Raw genomic sequence first — 20,951 nt, forward strand, 5'->3', positions numbered from 1 at the left:
GTAGATCCTGTTCGGCCTTTAGATTTGAATGCAAACCAGCTTACCTACAAGATGCTGATGCATTAAAGTGTTCCAAAGTTCTACCATAACATTTATTGTCTTCATCAATCTGAACACAATTTTGAGCTACATGTTCTACAAATATTCCTGATGTACACAAATCAGGGCCAAGTGTCAATTCTTGGTCCAGGTCATTTTGTGCTTCCACTGAAATAAACACAGTAATTATATTAATGTCAATGGAAACTCAGAACTAACAGATAAGTCACAGGATGCTTTCTTGCCATTGGCTAATTTCAAAATTATGTACAGCAACAGCCAAGCAGATGCTTATTGCCATTAGATATTTTTTAAAAGTATGCACAGCAACACCCAATCATATGCTTGTTGCCATTGCCAATTTCAAAATTATACACAGCAACACTCAATCATATGCTTGTTGCCATTGTCAATTTCAAAATTATACACAGCCACACCCAATCTGATGCTTCTTGTCATTGCCAATTTCAAAATTATTCACAGCAACAGTCATTCAGATGCTTGGTGCTATTGGTCAAGTTCAAAATTATTTTCAGCAACACCCAATCATATGCTTGTTGCCATTGCCATTTTCAAAATTATTCACAGCAACAGACATTCAGATGCTTGGTGCTATTGGTCAATTTCAAAATTATTTTCAGTAACACCCAACCATATGCTTGTTGCCATTGCCAATTTCAAAATTATTGACAGCAACAAACATTCAGATGCTTGGTGCTATTGGTCAATTTAAAAATTATTTTCAGCAACACCCAATCATATGCTTGTTGCCATTGCCAATTTCAAAATTATTGACAGCAACAGACATTCAGATGCTTGGTGCTATTGGTCAATTTCAAAATTATTTTCAGCATCACCCAATCATATGCTTGTTGCCATTGCCAATTTCAAAATTATTCACAGCAACACCCAATCATATGCTTGGTGCATTGGTCAATTTCAAAATTATTTTCAGCAACACCCAATCATATGCCTGTTGCCATTGTCAATTTCAAAATTAATCGAAGCAACACCCGATCATATGTTTCTTGCCATTGTCAATTTCAAAATTATTCACAGTGACAACCTATCATATGTTTGTTGCAATTGCCATTTTCAAAATTATAAACAGCAACATCCAATCATATGCTTCTTGACATTGTCAATTTCAAAATTATTCACAGCAAAATCCAATCATATGCTAGTTGCCATTGTTAATTTCAAAATTATTCACAGCAACAACCAAACAGATTCTTGCTGCAAATTAGCTTATTATAAAATAATGTACAGAAGTTACTGTAACTGTAACAGATCAGTATTTTGTGGATACCGTAGAGCTATTCAGACTGCAGAGAATTTTTCAACAAGAGGGTCATGATGACACTGAATCGCTCACCTGAGTAATATGAGTAGGTCAGTAGGTCAAGGTCACAGTCAATTGACCCCTAATCACTTAGAGTCATCAGGTAATTATAATTAAACAGTCTAGGAACTATGATCTAATAATTTTTAAGTACTTTTTCCTATATAACTCATATAACAAGTGACCCCCAGGATGGGGCCTCTTTTCATCCCAGGGGTATAATTTGAACAATCTTGAAAGAAATCCACTAGGCAATGCTACTAGGACTGGGACGATTACTCGGTTAATCAGATCCAATTCGATTACTAGGTGAAACTGGTTTCAATTTGCAAAACCGGTAATCGCTCCAAAACAAAAAATATCACGAGTTGTACTGTATCTTTATATTTCTTTGCCCAGCAAATAGATCCACTGTATATTTCCACAAAAGCACATCAACTGAACATAATCAATAGCCTCGGATTCGCATGTCGGGATATATTTAAAAATAAAATACACCAAAATTTGACTTATTAATTGTCACACTGCTTGCAAACGATAAAGCAGGTAAGTTTCTAATGAAGTCGGCTGCTTGAAGTACCTTGATACAGTCGTCAGAAAAGAAAACAGCATTTTCAATATGGCAGCCGACTAAGCGGTTCGATTCGATTTCAAACAAATGATTAACCGGTTTCAAAATTTTGAAATCATCCCAGCCCTAAATGCTACACACCAAATATCAAAGGCCTAGGCCTTGAACTTTAGGACAAGAACATTTTTTTATAAAAAATAAAATTCTGACCCCCCCACCTGTGAAGGGCTTCTTTTCACCCCAGGGTAATAATTTGAATAATTTTGGTGGAGGACCACAAGGCAATGCAAACATACCAAATATCAAAAGCCTAGGCCTTGCAGTTTCAGACAAGAAGATTTAAAAAAAAAAAAATTATATATGTCTATGTAAAACTTGAGACCCCACAGGGCAGGGCCTCTTTTCACTCCAGGGTAATGATTTGAACAATTTTGGTAGAAGACCACAAGGCAATGCTATATAACAAAGATCAAATGCCTAGGTCTTGTGGTTTTAGACAAGAACATTTTCAAAGTTTTTCCTATACAAGTCTATGCAAAACTTGGGACCCCCCAGACGGGGCCTCTTTTCACCCCAGGGGCATAATCTGAATAATTTTCATAGAGGACCATTAAATGATGTCACATACCAAATATCGAGGCTCTAGGCTTTGCGGTTTTGGACAAGAAGATTTTTAAAGTTTTTCCAACCAGAGTTCTGCATGGAATTCCATTCTCTGAATAATTTTGAAAGCGGACCACCCAAGGATCATTCTTGTGAAGTTTGGTGTAATTCTGCCCAGTGGTTTTCAAGAAGAAGATTTTTTTTTTAAATTGTTGACAGACGGACGACTGACAATGAGTGGTCACACAAGCTCACCATGAGCCTTTGGCTCAGGTGAGCTAAAAATATAAGCATAAATTCCTTCAAAATAAGAGCTGTCCCTAATGGTGACAAATGCCCCCGCAGAGCCTTGACCTTTGACCTGGTGACCTTGACCTTTGACCTGGTGACCCCAAAGTCAATAGGGGTTGTGTACTCAATAAGTACTATTAGCATGTGAAGTTTGAAGGTCCTGGGTGCAGTGGTTCGAGAGTAAAGTGCCTTCATGCAAGAAGTTAACACTGACCCCTGTGACCTTGACCTTTGATCTGGTGGCCTCAAAAGTCATACGGGGTTGTGTACTCAGTAAGTACTATCAGCATGTGAAGTTTGAAGGTCCTGGGTGCAGTGGGTCGCGAGTAAAGTGCCTTCATACAAAAAGTTAACATTGGCCCCTGTGACCTTGACTTTTGACCTGGTGACCCCAAAGTCAATTGGGGTCGTGTACTCAATAAGTACTATCAGCATGTGAAGTTTGAAGGTCCTGGGTGCAGTGGTTTGCAAGTAAAGTGCCTTCATGCAAAAAGTTAATGTGATGAACGAACTAACAAACGGACGGACAGTTGAAAATTAATATGCCTCCCTTCGGGGGCATAAAAAAAAAAAGGAAAGAAAAGGTAAGGTAAGATTTATTCAATTATTCAATTATTTACTTTTACTTAATTTCTCTTCTGTTTCAATAACATAAAGAGGTATTCGCTTTATACATAGGTAGGTCCATTTCATTAAGATAGTTTTAATACCATTTCTAACAGTATGGCTGCTAAGCTATTTAATAGTCTACAATTAAGTGCAAGATTTCCTGTATTGTATAGGTCATGTAACTTTTATTTCTTACAGTTTTCTTAAGATAAATCACACCATCACTAATAAAATGAATAAATGGTTTCAGTTATATTCAAAGCAAGAAGAATTCCACAGATATTTCAAAATCCAAAATATTTGCTTTTTGAGTCAGTGTTAGCTTTAAGTTTAATTATGAACAATTTGACTTACTTCATGGTGTGACTTCTTTCCATGGATTTCATGGTTCATTTAATCCCAAAAAACATGCTAATTTTCTCTGCATTTCATTTTCAAAATTTGATATGCATGAATTCATATCTCCATGAAGTACACATTCTGGCAAAAACCATGAAATTTTGTTGCCCCAACAAGAGCCGTCTCCATAGGATGACACATGCCCCCGATGGCACTTTGAATGAATAGTTATGGCTGATGTTAGAGTTTAGGACCTTTGACCTACGGACCTGGGTCTTGCGCGTGACGCGTCGTCTTACTGTGGTACACATTCATGCCCAATGATTTTAAAATCCATGCATGAATGACAAAGATATGAACCGGACATGCCCATCAATGCACTATCATGAAATATGACCTTTAACGTCTAAGTGTGACCTTGACCTTTGAGCTACGGACCTGGGTCTTCGGGCAACAGGTTGTCTTACTGTGGTACACATTCATGCCAAGTTATTTGAAAATCCATCCATGGATGACAAAGATATGGACCGGACACGAATGCACTATCATGAAAAATGACCTTTAACATCTAAGTGTGACCTTGACCTTTGAGCTACGGACCTGGGTCTTGCGCACCACAAGTCGTCTTACTGTGGTACAGATTCATGCCAAGTTATTTGAAAATCCATCCATCGATGACAAACATATGGACCGGACACGAATGCAGTATCATGAAAAATGACCTTTAACGTCTAAGTGTGACCTTGACCTTTGAGCTACGGACCTGGGTCTTGCGCGCGACACGTCGTCTTACTGTGGTACACATTCATGCCAAGTTATTTGAAAATCCATCCATCGATGACAAAGATATGGACCGGACACGAAAATTGCGGACAGACAGACCGACAGACGGTTCAAAAACTATATGCCTCCCTTTGGGGGCATAAAAATTAAACAATTTCAAACGATGGTCAAAGTAACTGAAAATTCCAACATAATTTTGAACATAAGTACTGTGAAATCATTTAATTTCGTGGGCATTTAATTTTGTGGTTTTTGTCAAAATGGCAATTTTGTAAGGATATGAATTCGTGGATTTCAACTTTTGAAAATGAATGGGAATTTTACTTGTTTGTTTGGATTAAATTTCGTGGATTGATTCAACAATGAAATCCACAAAAATTAGTCCCCCACGAATATTAATGATTTCACAGTATAATGTTTGAAAAAAGCTTACCTGGTAGGCACATGGTGGTATTAACGGTTCCGTTGAACATGCTCAACTGATAAATGTCTTTGTTTATTATTTCAATTATTTTGGATACTGTACAGTCTTCCTCTTTCATAAACAACGCATCAATAGCCAGACCCGATATAAACCGTTTGAACATCATCCTTCCCATTGCATTACTGAAACATAAATAACACAGCCTTCAGAGGATAGTCAGGTTTTTAGTCTAGAGAGAGATCATCAATTTGTTTGTCTCATTTTATTGGATACAGTATAAGGCTATTTTGCTAGCATGACTTTATGCCTGTATTATGCAGTGTCAAAAAACTTCAAATTTTGAATCTGAAGATCGAAGTCTAATCATCTTAACATTTGCACTGTAAATTTCTAACATGGACTGATCAATACACTCAAAACCCGTTATAACGCTACTCGATATACCGCGGTATTCGTTACAATGCTGTATGGTCTTGGCTCCCAAATTTTAGAGGGTAAACAAAAAAAAAAAAAAAAAAAAAAAAAAAAAATCCGTGGATGTTAATTTGATCATAACCAGCATTAAAACTACATGTACCTGTGTACATTAACACCTTTCCATGACAACTGTGACAAAAATCAATAATCGTCTGCTAGCTTACTTGTTTGCATATCGCCTTTGTTAAAGTTTCAATACATGTAGACATGTGACAATTAGGCAATCAGTACCATGTCAAAATTAAATTGTTTGCATTAACAAGCGTGGAAGATCAGTCAGTCGACTATCAAACTGTTTAAGTTTGCACCAATTAAGCGGATGACATTAACACTCGAGTGAATAAAAATCGAACAACAGGCCCAGTTTTGTAATTAAGTGCAGCCATTTTTCATAATCATCATTCTCAGTTCGTCGGAATTTGCGAAGATTCGACGCACTGAAAGCCATATTGAGAATGTTCTCCCTTTTTAATATTGTATATTAACGACAGCGATTTAACAATTTTCTATCTTTTTTATCGATTTTCTTCATGTATTCAAAATTATTTTTTTTTTAAGACTGTCCGTGTTTTTTTCTCTTTCAGTTACATAAACCCCCAGTGCAATTGCATTGCGTATGTAATTCTCATGACCGCGCACTCCTCACACAGCGTTATACATGTTTATTTCCGGGATAAACAATTTCAACTTTCTTTTAGAATCACGACAAAATGAGAAGATGACACGGCGTTATAATTCTTTTAATGTATTTTTCAGTAGCATTTAAGGTAAATAAATGTCCCCTTTATACGATTCTTATTTCTTATTAACATAAAACAGCGTCCAAAATACGTCTAATACATTACCGATGGGTGGGGTATTGCATTTACCGCTGATACAATCAACCCGCGTTATAAATTTAACCCCGCTAGATCCGCGGGTCATGAACCTTGGACCCTGATGACAGCGTTATAACGGGGTCCCAGTGTAGTTCGGTTTGGACAGTACCATTATTATTCAAAGGGGTTGTTCACTGAAAATTTTCTGACTAACAGCGAACAGAGCAGCCTGGATGGATGTGCAGGCTAATCTTGGTCTGCACTAGGCGCAAAGGCAGAATCACTTGCCACCAGCAGGCCAAAAGTTAATAAGGTTAATAATACTTAATTTCACCATTCTGTTCCCCATAAGTTTCAGCAAGAACCATAAAACTTATCAATTTATTCTTTTTTACTGTTACCTGCATGTTGAGGCGTCTATCCCATAGGGGTTATATTCTCTTGTACGCACCACCCCACTGCCACTGATATATGATGCACTGCACACCGGTTTATATTCTATAAGAAAAAATGTCAACGAAAATTTTAAAAAATGTTAAAAATCTCAAAAAGCCTTTAAACTTTTAAAACTATAATGGTAACAGGATATATCTCCCCCAACCCTACCCTGTGAAAATTCCCCCACCCCTACCCCACTATCTCTTGAAAAATGACTGTATTTCATTCCTAACTATATTTTCCTTAATACTAACGCATATTTGAAGTAAAGCACTCCATTTGTCTTGTTTGTTTACAGAAATGAAACAGTCATGTGGAATTCTTGCTGCATACTGAAACTGTGCCCTATAATATGAAGCTGTGAACCACAGCATTCTAGCCCTATCTGAATTTCACTATAGATAGTGTTTCATATATAAAAAGTACATGCCAATGTAGCTCTTTTGTATTCCAAGTTTTTTAGTATCGCAGAAAATAATTCATGGCTTTTAAAATTTAAAGATGGATGCAAATCCAATATTAATATCTCCCACCTGTATCACAGAAACTGTTTATTTTTTTCAGCACATAAAAACAGATGTCTCTCCCCAAAGCAGGAAGTTGTAGGTCCAATATTAAGGACACAAGGAAGAATATGTATGCCTAGTTTTTTTTTTTTCGTAATGATTCTGATTCTCTGATTAATTGTATCTTGACTTCAACGGACAGCTCTACACAGAGGCTGGCACATGTGTTGGTACCAAAGAAATGTCTATAAACAAAGCTTTAGAAAAAATTTAACATGAAAATAATTCCAAGTATAAACAACCTTGGGTATAATGGGCCCAGCCCATGCACATACTTTGTTTGTATGCTTACAAAGATCCGACTGAAATGCAAAAAATCAGTAGCTTTTTCCATGGTCAAAACCATACTTTCATTCTTAAATTTCCAGTAAAGGACACCAATGTAAAATTGCAGAGAACCAGTCAAAACTTTGAAGAAGAAATACTTTTTTTACTGTTTTTTCTATACCTTTTTTACACGATCATGAAATTGCAAAATCATTTACAGGTAAAAACTTCACATCATTATCAACCAATCCAATTTCATCTAGATATCTAGTTTAGCTACCGAATAGACAATCTTTGTATTTTTAAAAAATCATTTCTCTTACATATTCTGACCGAACCTTTTTTGACTTGGATTATCCAGTGTTTGGAGAAGAAAAGGGACGTAACTATACAAAACTTTAATAGTCTCAGGAGTTATCTCCTGTGAACAAAACACAGGGCCTGAATACAGACTACTAGATATACTATACCATAAGTTTCCAGCATGAAACTGAGAAGCTCATGAAGTTACTGAAATGGCGCAGCATATATCTAAAAAAGCGATTACAAAATGATCTTGTATTCTTTTATTTTCAGTAAGATGATTCTGTACTCGGGCTTCATTAAACACTGCATTATATAGAAATGATTCTTAAAATTTGTTCTGGTAAGTTTTCAACTGAAAAAAAGAGAAGAATAAACCTTGGGGCCATGAAAATTCTACTGTCTGGAGGGATTTCCAATTTCCAGGGATTCTGGTTCTAAGGAGTTCCACTGTATTTGCAATATACTTCCTTACACATGTATAATACATACCTTCACATTTCAGCATATAATACGCATGAGGTAACATGTCAGGATAAGTGTAATTGTATCTTATTTTTATGTATACAAAGTCTTCAATGGTATAGAAGGAACACTGTGATCCAAAACCTCGCAGCTTTACTGCTACACAAGATGACAGCTTGTAGAATTCCCTGAAAAAGTTGAGAAATGATTTGTACAAAACCCTACAATCACTTCACAACCTCAGCGCAAAAAGTGATTAACCACATTCGCATAAAGAAGCAGCTGGGAAGAAGATAGAAATTGATATCATTGCTCCAGGAAGTAGTTAACCATATGTTCTGCACTAAGGTAATGAAATAAAAACACAGAAACCTAGATTTATATTTAAATATTGTTATATCTTATTTGTATATAAAATATTGAAATAGCCCAGACAGAGGTTTTAAAAACAATCCTGGCTTTTGCTTGAATTAGTTATGTCAGTGGTGTCATGGTGTCATCCTAGAACCAGAGCGCAAAAAGTTTGTCAGGTCAAACTCTTAATACAGTCCTCCGACTGAATATTTAACTAGAGTACAGAAAAGACACTTGGGTTGAGCTATTATTGTGGTTCTCATTGGAATATTTTCCTGTTAAACTTCCTGTAAATTGATATCCTTTCATTAACTTGTCATGAGAGGAACCTGCTTTACAACACTGGTATAAAATTAGGGGACACATTTTTTTACAGAGGACTAAGGACTAGTGACATACAATTGTCACTCATCTTGCAACAGAATTCACTAGTCATGCAATTTTCAGATGTCAGACATTTTTGTGCAGACAACACTATAAATATACTTATGGTGCAAATAACCGTAATGAAACTGATGCACACTCTATTTTACGTTGTACGCTTCATAGCAACACACGGGCACATGCAATTACTGACTTGCTTTCTATTTCATTTTAAATTTGAGCTACACATGGAATCTGTAATAAATGGCCAATAGACTTGAAAATTACAGCAGTGTTGTGCAATTATTTCAGTCAAGATGGTTGGATTAATTGGTACTTTTATAGCATTATCGGTTTATACCGGAATAAATGCACTCATTCTGCAGGACACCCTAACAAAAAATTCCACTCAACCTTAGGCCATTTCTACTTTTCTTCCATGAACATGTGACTTTTCAATACACTCTACATTCTAATCTTAGTTATACCCCAGTCACACATACGGCGCGGAAAGCTACGTCGAGCCACGGATAAAAACGTAGTAATCCGTATCGACCCGTATTGAAACGTACCCGAGACGTACCTTAATGTAGTAATCCGTATCAATTCGTACCAATTCGTACGGCTCAGGTACAGATCAATACGAGTTACTACATTTCTATCCATAGCTCTACGTAGCTATTTGCGCCATATGTGTGACTGTGGTATTAAGGACACCTCAGAATATGAATAACCTTTCTATAATGACAGTCAAAACTTGTTTTAGGCAGCAAGCCATGAGAGCAGCGACACAATCTGGCTGTTTAAAACAGGTACTGCTTAAGTATAGTTAAAAATACAACAAAATGTCAATTTTCAAATTGGTAGTTGATTATGACAAGTTAAAATTACGACAAAATGTCAATTTCTGTAGTAAGCTGACTGACTGTTTAAGGAAAGCCACTGCTAAATACAGAAGGCAAGCTCAGATGTATTTTCTTTCCAGTTAATAAAAGATTACATTTATCTGCCTTTTTATAAATAAACAGTTACAATTTTGCACTGGGGTGATATATTTTTTACCTGCAGTTGTCTGGAGTAAAGACACCACTGTCAAGAATGACAGAATATTTCTCTCCACATGAGTTGTAGGCGTCCTCAAACAGGATGTCATCATAGCATGGATCCTTATCAGAGCTGCGATCCACTGAAAAAAAAATACTGTAAACTCAATTGATTTTGAGGGCATGAAATTCCATGGTTTGGGTCAAAACAGCTACAGTGCAATCTGTTTGTTTGTTTGTTTGTTTTGGGTTTAACACCGTTTTTCAACAGTATTTCAGTTATGTAACGGCGAGCAGTTAACCTAACCAGTGTTCCTGGATTCTGTACCAGTACAAACCTGTTCTCGGCAAGTAACTACCAACTTCCGGTGGAGGACAAATGATTTCAGACACAATGTCTTTTATCAAATCGTCACGGAGAACATACGATCCACCCAAGGATCGGACTCATGACTCAACGATCCACAGATTGGTGCTCTCCCTACTGAGCTAAGCGGGCTGGTGTACAGTGCAATCTGAGAAAAACAGAACAGCACTTGGATTGCAAATCTTCACCAGCTCTGGTTTTTCCAGGAAATGGACTCAAGAATGATTCAAATAAGCTTGAGGCTTTCATCACAATTGATTTAAAATAAATAGGTATAAACTAATCTTTTTGGTTTCCACATTGGTTCCGTACTTCATATACATGTATCTGATTAATGTCAAATGTAAAGTCACCATTAAATTTACATATAACGGTACTACTTCACATACATCTGCGTAACATTTAAAATAACACTAAGCAAAATCATCTAGGATTTTTCTCTCATTTTAATTCATACATATACAGTCAAACTTTGTTAGCTTGAACTCAACAGGACCAGCAAAATTAATTTGAGTTATCGGTACTTCGAGCCATGGAACAAAACACATTTTATAGAGATTTTGCTGAGACCTGACGATGAGTTCGAGCAAAGGGTGATGTTTAAATTATCCAAGTTTGAGCGAACGAAATCTGACGGTAAAACCCTCACATGAAAACAACAATGTAGTAATAGTTTACCCCAAAATAACTTATATACATGGGGTATGAAGCTTCACTAAATTAATACTGGAATTTTGTGAAACTAAGTAGTCTGGCACACAATGGAAATTATATTTTCCGCAGATCTACATTTTTCAACCTACATTTCCCGAAACAATAAAACTAGTTATGAACTGATATTCTAACTAGAGCATGCTTTTATTAAAAGCATTTGGATCCCCATACTACTTCATTTAAACAGGAAGATGAACTGATATCCATTATCCAACCATGTCATAAAGATATTTTGCAATATAAGTTTTCTTTTTCTTGACGCTTATCATGCTGGACACGACTGATTCTGCCTTTGCGACCAGTGTAGATCTTGATCAGCCTGCACATCCGTGCAGTCTGATCATGCTCTGCACTGTTCGCCATTCATTCAGTATCTTTTTGTTAAGCCCCCCTTTTAAAAGATTATGGTACTGTCCAAATCGAAAGATGGATAAGTTCATTATAGAAATTTAGCAGGGTAAGGGTTAAAAATAGATACAGATGACCAAAATTGTTGGCAATCATAGCAAATCAACAAAAGTTCAACCAGACCTTTTTGTCAAGAATGTTTGCACCGCATGCATTCAACATGTAAATTTTGATATATAAAAATGAAAACTGGCCTTGTCTCAAAAATTTAAATGATATATTTATGATACTAGATTACTTACAGAAATAAACAAGTTTCCTTTATTTTTTAGAATTTCCTACTGATTTTACTGTTTCTTATAGGCTCAACTATAGTAAAGGAACCAGCATGGGAGCCATCTGGTCTAGTAATGGCGGACGTTTCTGAACACTAATTTTTAACTTGGCATGGCCACAGAGATCTAAATTAAAGCTGGTTTCTGTTTAAATTTCATTGTGGATGTATTTCTGATATTTTGGTAGAAACAAGAGGACCATGATGGTCCTGAATCGCTCACCTCTTCCCACATGACCCAGTTTTGAGTATGACGTCGTTTTTTCTATTATTTGACACAGTGACCTAGTTTTTTAGCTCATGTGACCCACTTTCGAACTTGACCTAGTTATTATCAAGATAAAAATTCTGACCAATTTTCATGAAGATCCATTGAAAAATATGGTCTCTAGAGAGGTCAAAAGATTTTAATAATTTTAGACCTACTGACCTAGTTTTTGACCGCAGTTGACCCAGTTTCAAACTTGACCTAGATATCATCAAGATGAACATTCAGACCAACTTTCATACAGATCCCATGAAAAGTATGGCCTCTAGAGAGGTCACAAGGTTTTTTTATTATTTGACCTACTGACCTAGTTTTTTAAGGCACATGACCCAGTTTCAAACTTGACCTAGATATCATCAAGGTGAACATTCTGACCAATTTTTATGGAGATCCATTCACAAGTATGGTCTCTAGAGAGGTCACAAGGTTTTTCTATTTTTAGACCTAATGACCTAGTTTTTGACCGTACATGAACCTCTTTTGAACTTGACCTAGATATCATCAACATGAACATTCAGACCAATTTTCATACAGATCCCATGAAAAATATGGCATTTAGAGAGGTCACAAGGTTTTTCTATTATTTGACCTACTGACCTAGTTTTTGATGGCACGTGACCCACTTTCGAACTTGACCTAGATATCATCAAGATGAACATTCAGACCAATTTTCATACAGATCCCATGAAAAATATGGCCTCTAGAGAGGTCACAAGGTTTTTCTATTATTTGACCTACTGACCTAGTTTTTGAAGGCACGTGACCCAGTTTCGAACTTGACCTAGATATCATTAAGGTGAACATTCTGACCAATTTTCATGAAGATCTCATGAAATATATGGCCTCTAGAGAGGTCATAAGGTTTTTCTATTTTTAGACCTACTGACCTAGTTTTTGAATGCACATGACCCAGTTTCGAACTTGACCTAGATATCATCAAGATGAACATTCAGACCAACTTTCATATATATCCCATGAAAAATATGGCCTCTAGAGAGGTCACAAGGTTTTTCTATTATTTGACCTACTGACCTACTTTTTGATGGCACGTGACCCAGTTTCGAACTTGATCTAGATATTATCAAGGTGAACGTTCTGACCAATTTTCTTGAAGATCTTGTGAAATATATGGCCTCTAGAGAGGTCACAAGGTTTTTCTATTTTTAGACCTACTGACCTAGTTTTTGATGGCACGTGACCCAGTTTCAAACTTGACCTAGATATCATCAAGGTGAACACTCTGACCAAGTTTCATGAAGATCTTGTGAAATATATGGCCTCTAGAGAGGTCACAAGGTTTTTCTATTTTTAGATCTACTGACCTAGTTTTTGATGGCACGTGACCCAGTTTCGAACTTGACCAAGATATCATCAAGATGAACATTCTGACCAACTTTCATAAAGATCCCATGAAAAATGTGACCTCTAGAGTGGTCACAAGCAAAAGTTTACGGACGGACGGACGGACGCACGCACGCACGGACCGACGACGGACGACGGACACCGCGCAATCACAAAAGCTCACCTTGTCACTTTGTGACAGGTGAGCTAAAAATGGGAGAGAAGGTTGTATTTGGTGAAGTGAAAGTCAATTTTAGTACGAGTAGTACTTCCTTATCTAGATATGGTTAACCAACAGGCATTCTAATATTTGTAGTTATATTACCTCCCTTTAATGATGTAACATAATTATATATATATCTTCCATGTTTATGGGATAGAAATTCCACACAGTAACTACCTAATCTATAATGACATTTAATAATTATGAAAATTGTTAAAAATCTATTTCAACCACGTTTTGGCCCAGAGCTTTTCATCAAACCATATGTACATATTCTGAAACTGCCTCTGACTAAGAAATACATAAAATTTGTAACTTTAAATGGAATCACAGAAATGACATCAATACAAACAACACAAGCAAACTCCTGCCAAAAAATTGGGGTTTGCAAATGGAACAAACTTTCTTTAGAACAAGTGACTGAGTATTGCAGTGGCAATACAGAAGTCCCCTACTGTTATAAAACTTTGTTAGTGTTCGTCCCTTGTGATTGTTGACATCAGTGTTAGGACTAAAAATGCTTCGAGGTATTTAGGAGCTAAGAAACAAAAACTATTTCTACTTAAATTTCAATAGTGACCTTGACCTACAAGCATAGGTCATGTACATGACACATTGTCTCGTCATGGGGAACATTTGTGTGCAGTATTAAGAGAATCCATCAATGTACATAAAAGTTATGGAGCAGAAACTAATTTTTACTTGACCTTCAATAGTGACCTTCACCTTTGACCGACAACCATGGGTCACATGTGTGACGAACAGTTTAATCATGGGAAACATTTCTGTGTAGTAATAAAAAACCCTTCAATGCAATTAAAAGTGATGGGGCAGAAACAAAATTTTCACTTGACCTTAAAAAATGACCTTGACCTTTAACCAACAAGCATAGATCATGTGTTGACACATTGTCTGATCAAGGGGAATATTTGTGTGTACCACTAAGATAATCCATCAATGCATATAAAAGTTATACAGCAGAAATTTTTTTACTTGACATTCAATAGTGATCTTGACCTTTGACCTACAAGCAAAGTCATTATCAACACATTGCCCTCTATACAACACATACCAAGTTTTATGACCCTTGCTTGAGTACTTTTCGAGTGATTTCAGGATCCAAATCCGGGACAGACAGAAGGAAGGATAGATGGACAGAGGGCATTCCTCTAGTCCCTTCGTAGGTGACTAACAAGAAAACGTGGAAATTCCACGAAAACCAGCTTTTCAAACTAGGCATCATGCCAACAGGTTCTGTTTAAAAAAGGTCATGTTCTATTATACATATCTGACTGCATCCAATCATGCCATTCAGAAGTATAGATGTAAGAAAAGCAGATGTATCATTTTCATATGTAATTTATGATTCTTTGATAGAAGTTGCTTAAACACAAAGTTTGCTGACAATAGGTGTACCCAAGCATAAACCATTTTTTCTGTTTTTAGTAATAGTGACCCAAAATACATTCTTGCATACCAGATGGGGATTTCCGGTATTTTTACTGGTGCGGGAAAAATCCATCTAACACCCTGGGGTGTAAAATGACTCGTGCCATAAATGACGTATTACGAACTACATATATGTAGCAGATATATGTAGTAATTTCATAAAACGGAATAAAAATCCAATACCTTGACAGTCCTCTTTGTTCCTGATAGTATATTTCTCGATTCAAAATACGTTATTTTAACAAAAAATCATAACGTTACGCTGCAACTGATAAAACAAAACCGGAACTAAGCTCTGTCATTTATCTTTGAAACATCATGACGTCTTTCCTGTTTACAGACGTTGGTTTCACGCGCTTTGTTTAAATACGCTTTGTTTAAATACGCTACTATAAGAAATAGTTCTAAAAAGAAAGTTGTTCAATTGACTTTATTTTTACAATAATTTCTTGAATATGGTATGCAAGAAAAAGATTCGATCACTGGCTGTAGGTGCAGATGGGAATATCTGTCTCTTGGGAAACTGTTTATGCCGTAACTTGGCGGAGCCTCGTTACCGCCTAAACAGTTACCCTCGAGCCAGATATTCCCATCTGCACCTACAGCCAGTGATCAAATGTTATAACCCAAAGCCAGTTCTTTATATAAGCTTGATATACATCAAGTCTGGCAACAGTCAGTCAATCCTAACTAAAGTTATAAACTGGAAACCAGCTTTTTGATGATCAAAGTGAAAAAAAAACACTTTTTTTAATATTTTAACTATGACCTTGACCGTGACCCAATGGCATTATAAAGAACAATGGATTTCTATTGTCCTAAGGTATCAGTCGCTGGCTCTAATGGATGTACAAACTAACTGATGGACAGATGGATGAACTGACAGTTCAATCACTATATGCCCAGGGGCATAAAAAGTAATGATAAAGATTAAATACAGTGTAGAAGTACAAACCACAAGTCTCTGGATTATACATCTCTAATTTATCCACATATTTCATGTTCCTCTCTGTGAATTCTAATTTGGTGCGTAAGTATGGAAGGAGAGCCTTAAATAACTCATCAGGCATTTCACAACCTTTGTATGTATCTCGCATAGGCAAATCCCAAGTCTTTCTTTTGATGCAATCAAAGAAGTCAAAAGCTGGGCTGCAAAAAAAAAAAAAAATAATAATTTACACAATTATTTAATTGAAACATATTCACTTCTAGCATATGAACATTTCTATATATTTCACAGACAATGAGTGTTTACAAATTAATACTGCAAAGAACTCATTGAAGTATTTTGTTTTTACTAATACAATTACTAACAAATGAATTGTAAAATACTTTCAAATGACATAACCCTGGAGGTGTGCCCCTTTAAGGAATTTTAACTGCAAGGCGTGCCCCTGTAAAGTAGTTTAACTGCAAAGTGTGCCACATGTAAGTAACTAGAGATGCTTTTGAGAAAAGTGCATGTTTCCCACAACTGCCCCTATGAAAAATGTTAGTTTCTCTAGATGTTTTAGACGAGTGGATCCAATTAGATGGTCTGGATGAGTGGATCCAATCAGTAATTCAAGGGCCATAAATCAAAAGTGCCTGGGCGGATTTGGCTAGTTATCGAACTTGGGTAAGGTCTTATGCCCCTATGAAAAATGTTAGTTTCTCTAGATGTTTTAGACGAGTGGATCCAATTAGATGGTCTGGATGAGTGGATCCAATCAGTAATTCAAGGGCCATAAATCAAAAGTGCCTGGGCGGATTTGGCTAGTTATCGAACTTGGGTAAGGTCTTATGGCCAAACACATTTTGTTCAAGTTTGGTGAAGATCGGATGAGAAATGTTCGTCTTAGAGAGCTAACAAGAGTAAACAGACGGATTTTTTCGGTAATTCAAGGGCCGTAACTCTAAAATGCCTGGACTGATTTGGCTAGTTATCGAACTTGGCCGAGGTCTCATGGTCAAACACATTTTGTTCAAGTTTGGTGAAGATCGGATGAGAAATGTTCGACTTAGAGTGCGGACAAGAGTAAAAAGGCCGATTTTTCGATAATTCAAGGGCTGTAACTCCAAAATGCCTGGACCAATTTGGCTAGTTATCGAACTTGGCTGAGGTCTCATGGTCAAACACATTTTGTTCAAGTTTGATGAAGATCGGATGAGAAATGTTTGATTAAGAGTGCAAACATGAGTAAAAAGGCCAATTTTTCGATAATTCAAGGGCTGTAACTCCAAAATGCCTCGACCGTTTTGGCTAGTTATCGAACTTGGCCAAGGTCTCATGGTCAAACACATTTTGTTTAAGTTTGGTGAAGATTAGATGAGAAATATTTGAATTAGAGTGCGGACAAGAGTAAAAAGACCGATTTTTGGTAATTCAAGGGCCATAACTCCAAGACGCCTGGACCGATTTGGCTAGTTATCGAACTTGGCCGAGGTCTTATGGTCAAACACATTTTGTTCAAGTTTGGTGAAAATCGGATGAGAAATGTTCGACTTAAGAGTGCGGACAAGCTTTGTGACAGACACACACACACACACACAGACTGGAGTAAATCAATATGTCTCCCACACCACTGTGTGGTGGGAGACATAATTAAACAACAAGATGTGCCCCTTTAAAGAAGTTCCACTGCCAGGCATGCCCCCTTAAAGTAGTTTAACTGCAAGGCATGCCCCTTAAAAGACAATATGTGTACAGTCAGGTGGCCTCCACTTCCATGTGAGGAAGATGTCATTTACTTCTCAAAAACAATTATCAAGTAAACAAAGAAAGTAGATGAAGTATCACCATTTCAACATGAAAAATCTTAAAAATAAGTAAAAACAGTATCTAACAAACAAACTAATACACATCAAAATGAATGCTCATACCTGCATCTTCTAAAGGAATCATAGTTCATGTACACATTTTCTTTTGCACACTGGAGCCCAAAATGTTGTAGCATCTCAGCATTATTGCACCAGTCCCTTCCATACAAGTCCACTGAAATGGAATACTTTAACTTTTATCCTGCTAAATTTCTAAGAATGGACTGGTCCGTCATTCAAATTGGGCAGCACCACTTATTATATAAAGGGGTGTTCACTGAAAATTTACAAGTTGACATAATTCTGACTATAGTTTCAGAGAAGATTATGTAAAAATTCTGATGCAGGATGATGGAAGAGATGGACAATGGTCAAGAGATAATCCATTTACACTAAATGCATCCTGCGCACAGTTCAGGTAAGCTAAAAACATGAAATGAAGTACATTTATTATTGTACTTCAGGATATTAAAGGAAAGTACTTCTGATGAAAATAAACCAACAAAAGCAATAAGAGTTACTGTGTCTTGTTAGTGACAGTTAATATCTGCATTTACATCTGTGCATTAAAAGTTACAGACCAGACAAGAAAAAAATCTTTGACCTCAATATATGACCCTGACCTTTGAGCATGTGTCACAGGTGTTACAACTACAAATCAATCTTTTAATGTATTTCAATATCAATTCATGCATCATAAAAGTTATTATCCAGACGAATATCTTTTGACATCTAACTGTGACCTTGACCTTTGAACTAGTGGTATTCATCTTATTCATCTTACATGTCAAACATCACCTTGTTACTGTGAACACTGTGCAAAGAAGTATCAAAGGCAGAAACAGACCCCGTTCAACATGTGACCTCCAATGCCTTGATCATTTTACACAAAAATTCTCTTGATATTCATTCATTTTTCTACAATAAAAATGGCTGAAAAGATTGGACTCCTAACTTCTTCAGATATTTAACCTTTAGCTTGCTGGTGGCAAGTGATTTTGCCTTTGCGACCAGTACAGACCAAGATCAGATAATGGTCTGCACTGTTCGCTATTCAGTCAGTAAATTTTCAATGAACACCCTTCAAATGATAAATGGTACTGAATGACGGAGTAGTCCATTTTAGAAATACAGCATAGTAAAGGTTAAGCAAAATAAGAAGTTTCTTTTACAACCCTTAAAGCTCTTTTGGATAACGTACAAGATCAAAATCATGTATAAGCCGCACCCCTTCCCAACAAAAAAAGAAAAGAAATTCCTACAGTGTCTAATGTGAATACAAACATTAATGAAGCACAAGCAACAGAGGTATGGGCCCCATATTTGTTTGTAATGTTTAAAATCCAAAACTTTGACTTTAAAGCACTAAAATTACTTTTTGTTCATTTTTAAAAGTTCTTTTACAGAATTTAATGAAATTTAGTTTAAATATAGCAACCCTATAACACAACATTCTGCAAATTTCAGTAGTTTTCATTTTCGCGGAAATTACAACTATTTGAATTTTTGGAGATTTAAAGTCTAAAGTCTAAGTTTCTGACTTTTAACACAAAAATCTTAGGAGCTAGAGAACACAGTAGAGTTTTGAAATATGTTTTATGACTCAAGCTTTTAACTCGATCATCCTGGAGACAAGTTTGAAATCAACCAATGGAAAGGTTGCTTACTGAGATGGACCATACTCAGATAATATTATGGAATTTACGTATTATGTTTTACCTCGGGTCACATCTATATCTGGTATCAAAGTTGTTCCTGCTTGACGTCTCTTTCTTGTATTATTTTCATTTTCATTTTCTTTAAAGTCCTGATAGATTTGTTCTCGAAGCGTATCCTCCTCGTCAGAACTGAAGCGTCCAATGTTCTTGTATTTCTTGAATCGGCAAAATGCTTGCTTCAGTCTGAAATCGCCCTACAATGTGAAAGATGTAAGATGTACAGAGAGAGCTATCAACGATACCATAAAAACAGATTTTCTGTGAAAAATTTGTTTCCAATATATTTCACTAAGTGGGGGCCTCCATGGCCGAGTGGTTAAGGTCACTGACTTCAAATCACTTCCCCCTAACCCATGAGGGTTTGAGCCTCCCTTGAGGCATTGAATTCTTCATGTGAGGAAGGTATCTGGCTGGCTTATGGAAGGTCAGTGATTATATCCCCGGTATCCGCCCATGATGAAATAATGCATGGAGGGACACCTGTGGTCTTCCTCCTGCATCAAATCCATATGACCTATAATTGTGTCGGTGCGATGTGAAACCCGACAAAAGCAAAAACAAACAAGAGCTGTCTCCATACGATGACACATGCCCCCGATGGCACTTTGAATGAATAGTTATGGCCGATGTTAGAGTTTAGGACCTTTGACCTACGGAGCTGGGTCTTGCGCACGACACGTCATCTTACTGTGTCACACATTCATGCGTAGTTATTTTTAAATCCATGCATGAATGACAAAGATATGGACCGGACACGCCCATCAATGCACTATCATGAAAAATGACCTTTAACGTCTAAGTGTGACCTTGACCTTTGAGCTACGGACCTGGGTCTTGCGCGCAACACGTCGTCTTACTGTGGTACACATTCATGCCAAGTTATTTGAAAATCTATCCATGGAGGACAAAGATATGGACCGGACACGCCCATCAATGCACTATCCTTTAAGGTCTAAGTGTGACCTTGACCTTTGAGCTACGGACCTGGGTCTTGCGCGCGACACGTCGTCTTACTGTGGTACACATTCATGCCAGGTTAATTGAATATCCATCCATCGATGACAAAGATATGGACCGGACACGCCCATCAATGCACTATCCTTTAATGTCTAAGTGTGACCTTGACCTTTGAGCTACGGACCTGGGTCTTGCGCGCGACACGTTGTCTTACTGTGGTACACATTCATGCCAAGTTATTTGAAAATCCATCCATCGATGACAAAGATATGGACCGGACACGAAAATTGCGGACAGACTGACAGACCGACAGACTGACAGACCGACAGACGGACAGA

The 20,951-nt window shown here is 36.8% G+C and overlaps 1 protein-coding gene across 6 annotated transcripts in view; it reads right to left on the minus strand.

The window, feature by feature from the left end:
* Nucleotides 1–20,951, minus strand: part of LOC123546327 (uncharacterized) — a 313,757-nt gene that overhangs the window by 202,620 nt on the left and 90,186 nt on the right. For all 6 annotated transcript variants that reach the window (XM_053551859.1, XM_053551862.1, XM_053551858.1 and 3 more), the window contains exons 35-42: nt 19,658–19,850; nt 18,002–18,113; nt 16,095–16,288; nt 10,115–10,238; nt 8,363–8,523; nt 6,698–6,794; nt 5,011–5,183; nt 45–207 (exon numbers count right to left, since the gene is read on the minus strand). In XM_053551859.1, the coding sequence (XP_053407834.1) occupies nt 45–207; nt 5,011–5,183; nt 6,698–6,794; nt 8,363–8,523; nt 10,115–10,238; nt 16,095–16,288; nt 18,002–18,113; nt 19,658–19,850 (1,217 nt within the window). The remainder of the gene's footprint in view (nt 1–44; nt 208–5,010; nt 5,184–6,697; nt 6,795–8,362; nt 8,524–10,114; nt 10,239–16,094; nt 16,289–18,001; nt 18,114–19,657; nt 19,851–20,951) is intronic.

Source organism: Mercenaria mercenaria, chromosome 9 (genome assembly GCF_021730395.1).
Source record: "Mercenaria mercenaria strain notata chromosome 9, MADL_Memer_1, whole genome shotgun sequence".
Taxonomy (NCBI): Eukaryota; Metazoa; Mollusca; class Bivalvia; order Venerida; family Veneridae; genus Mercenaria; species Mercenaria mercenaria.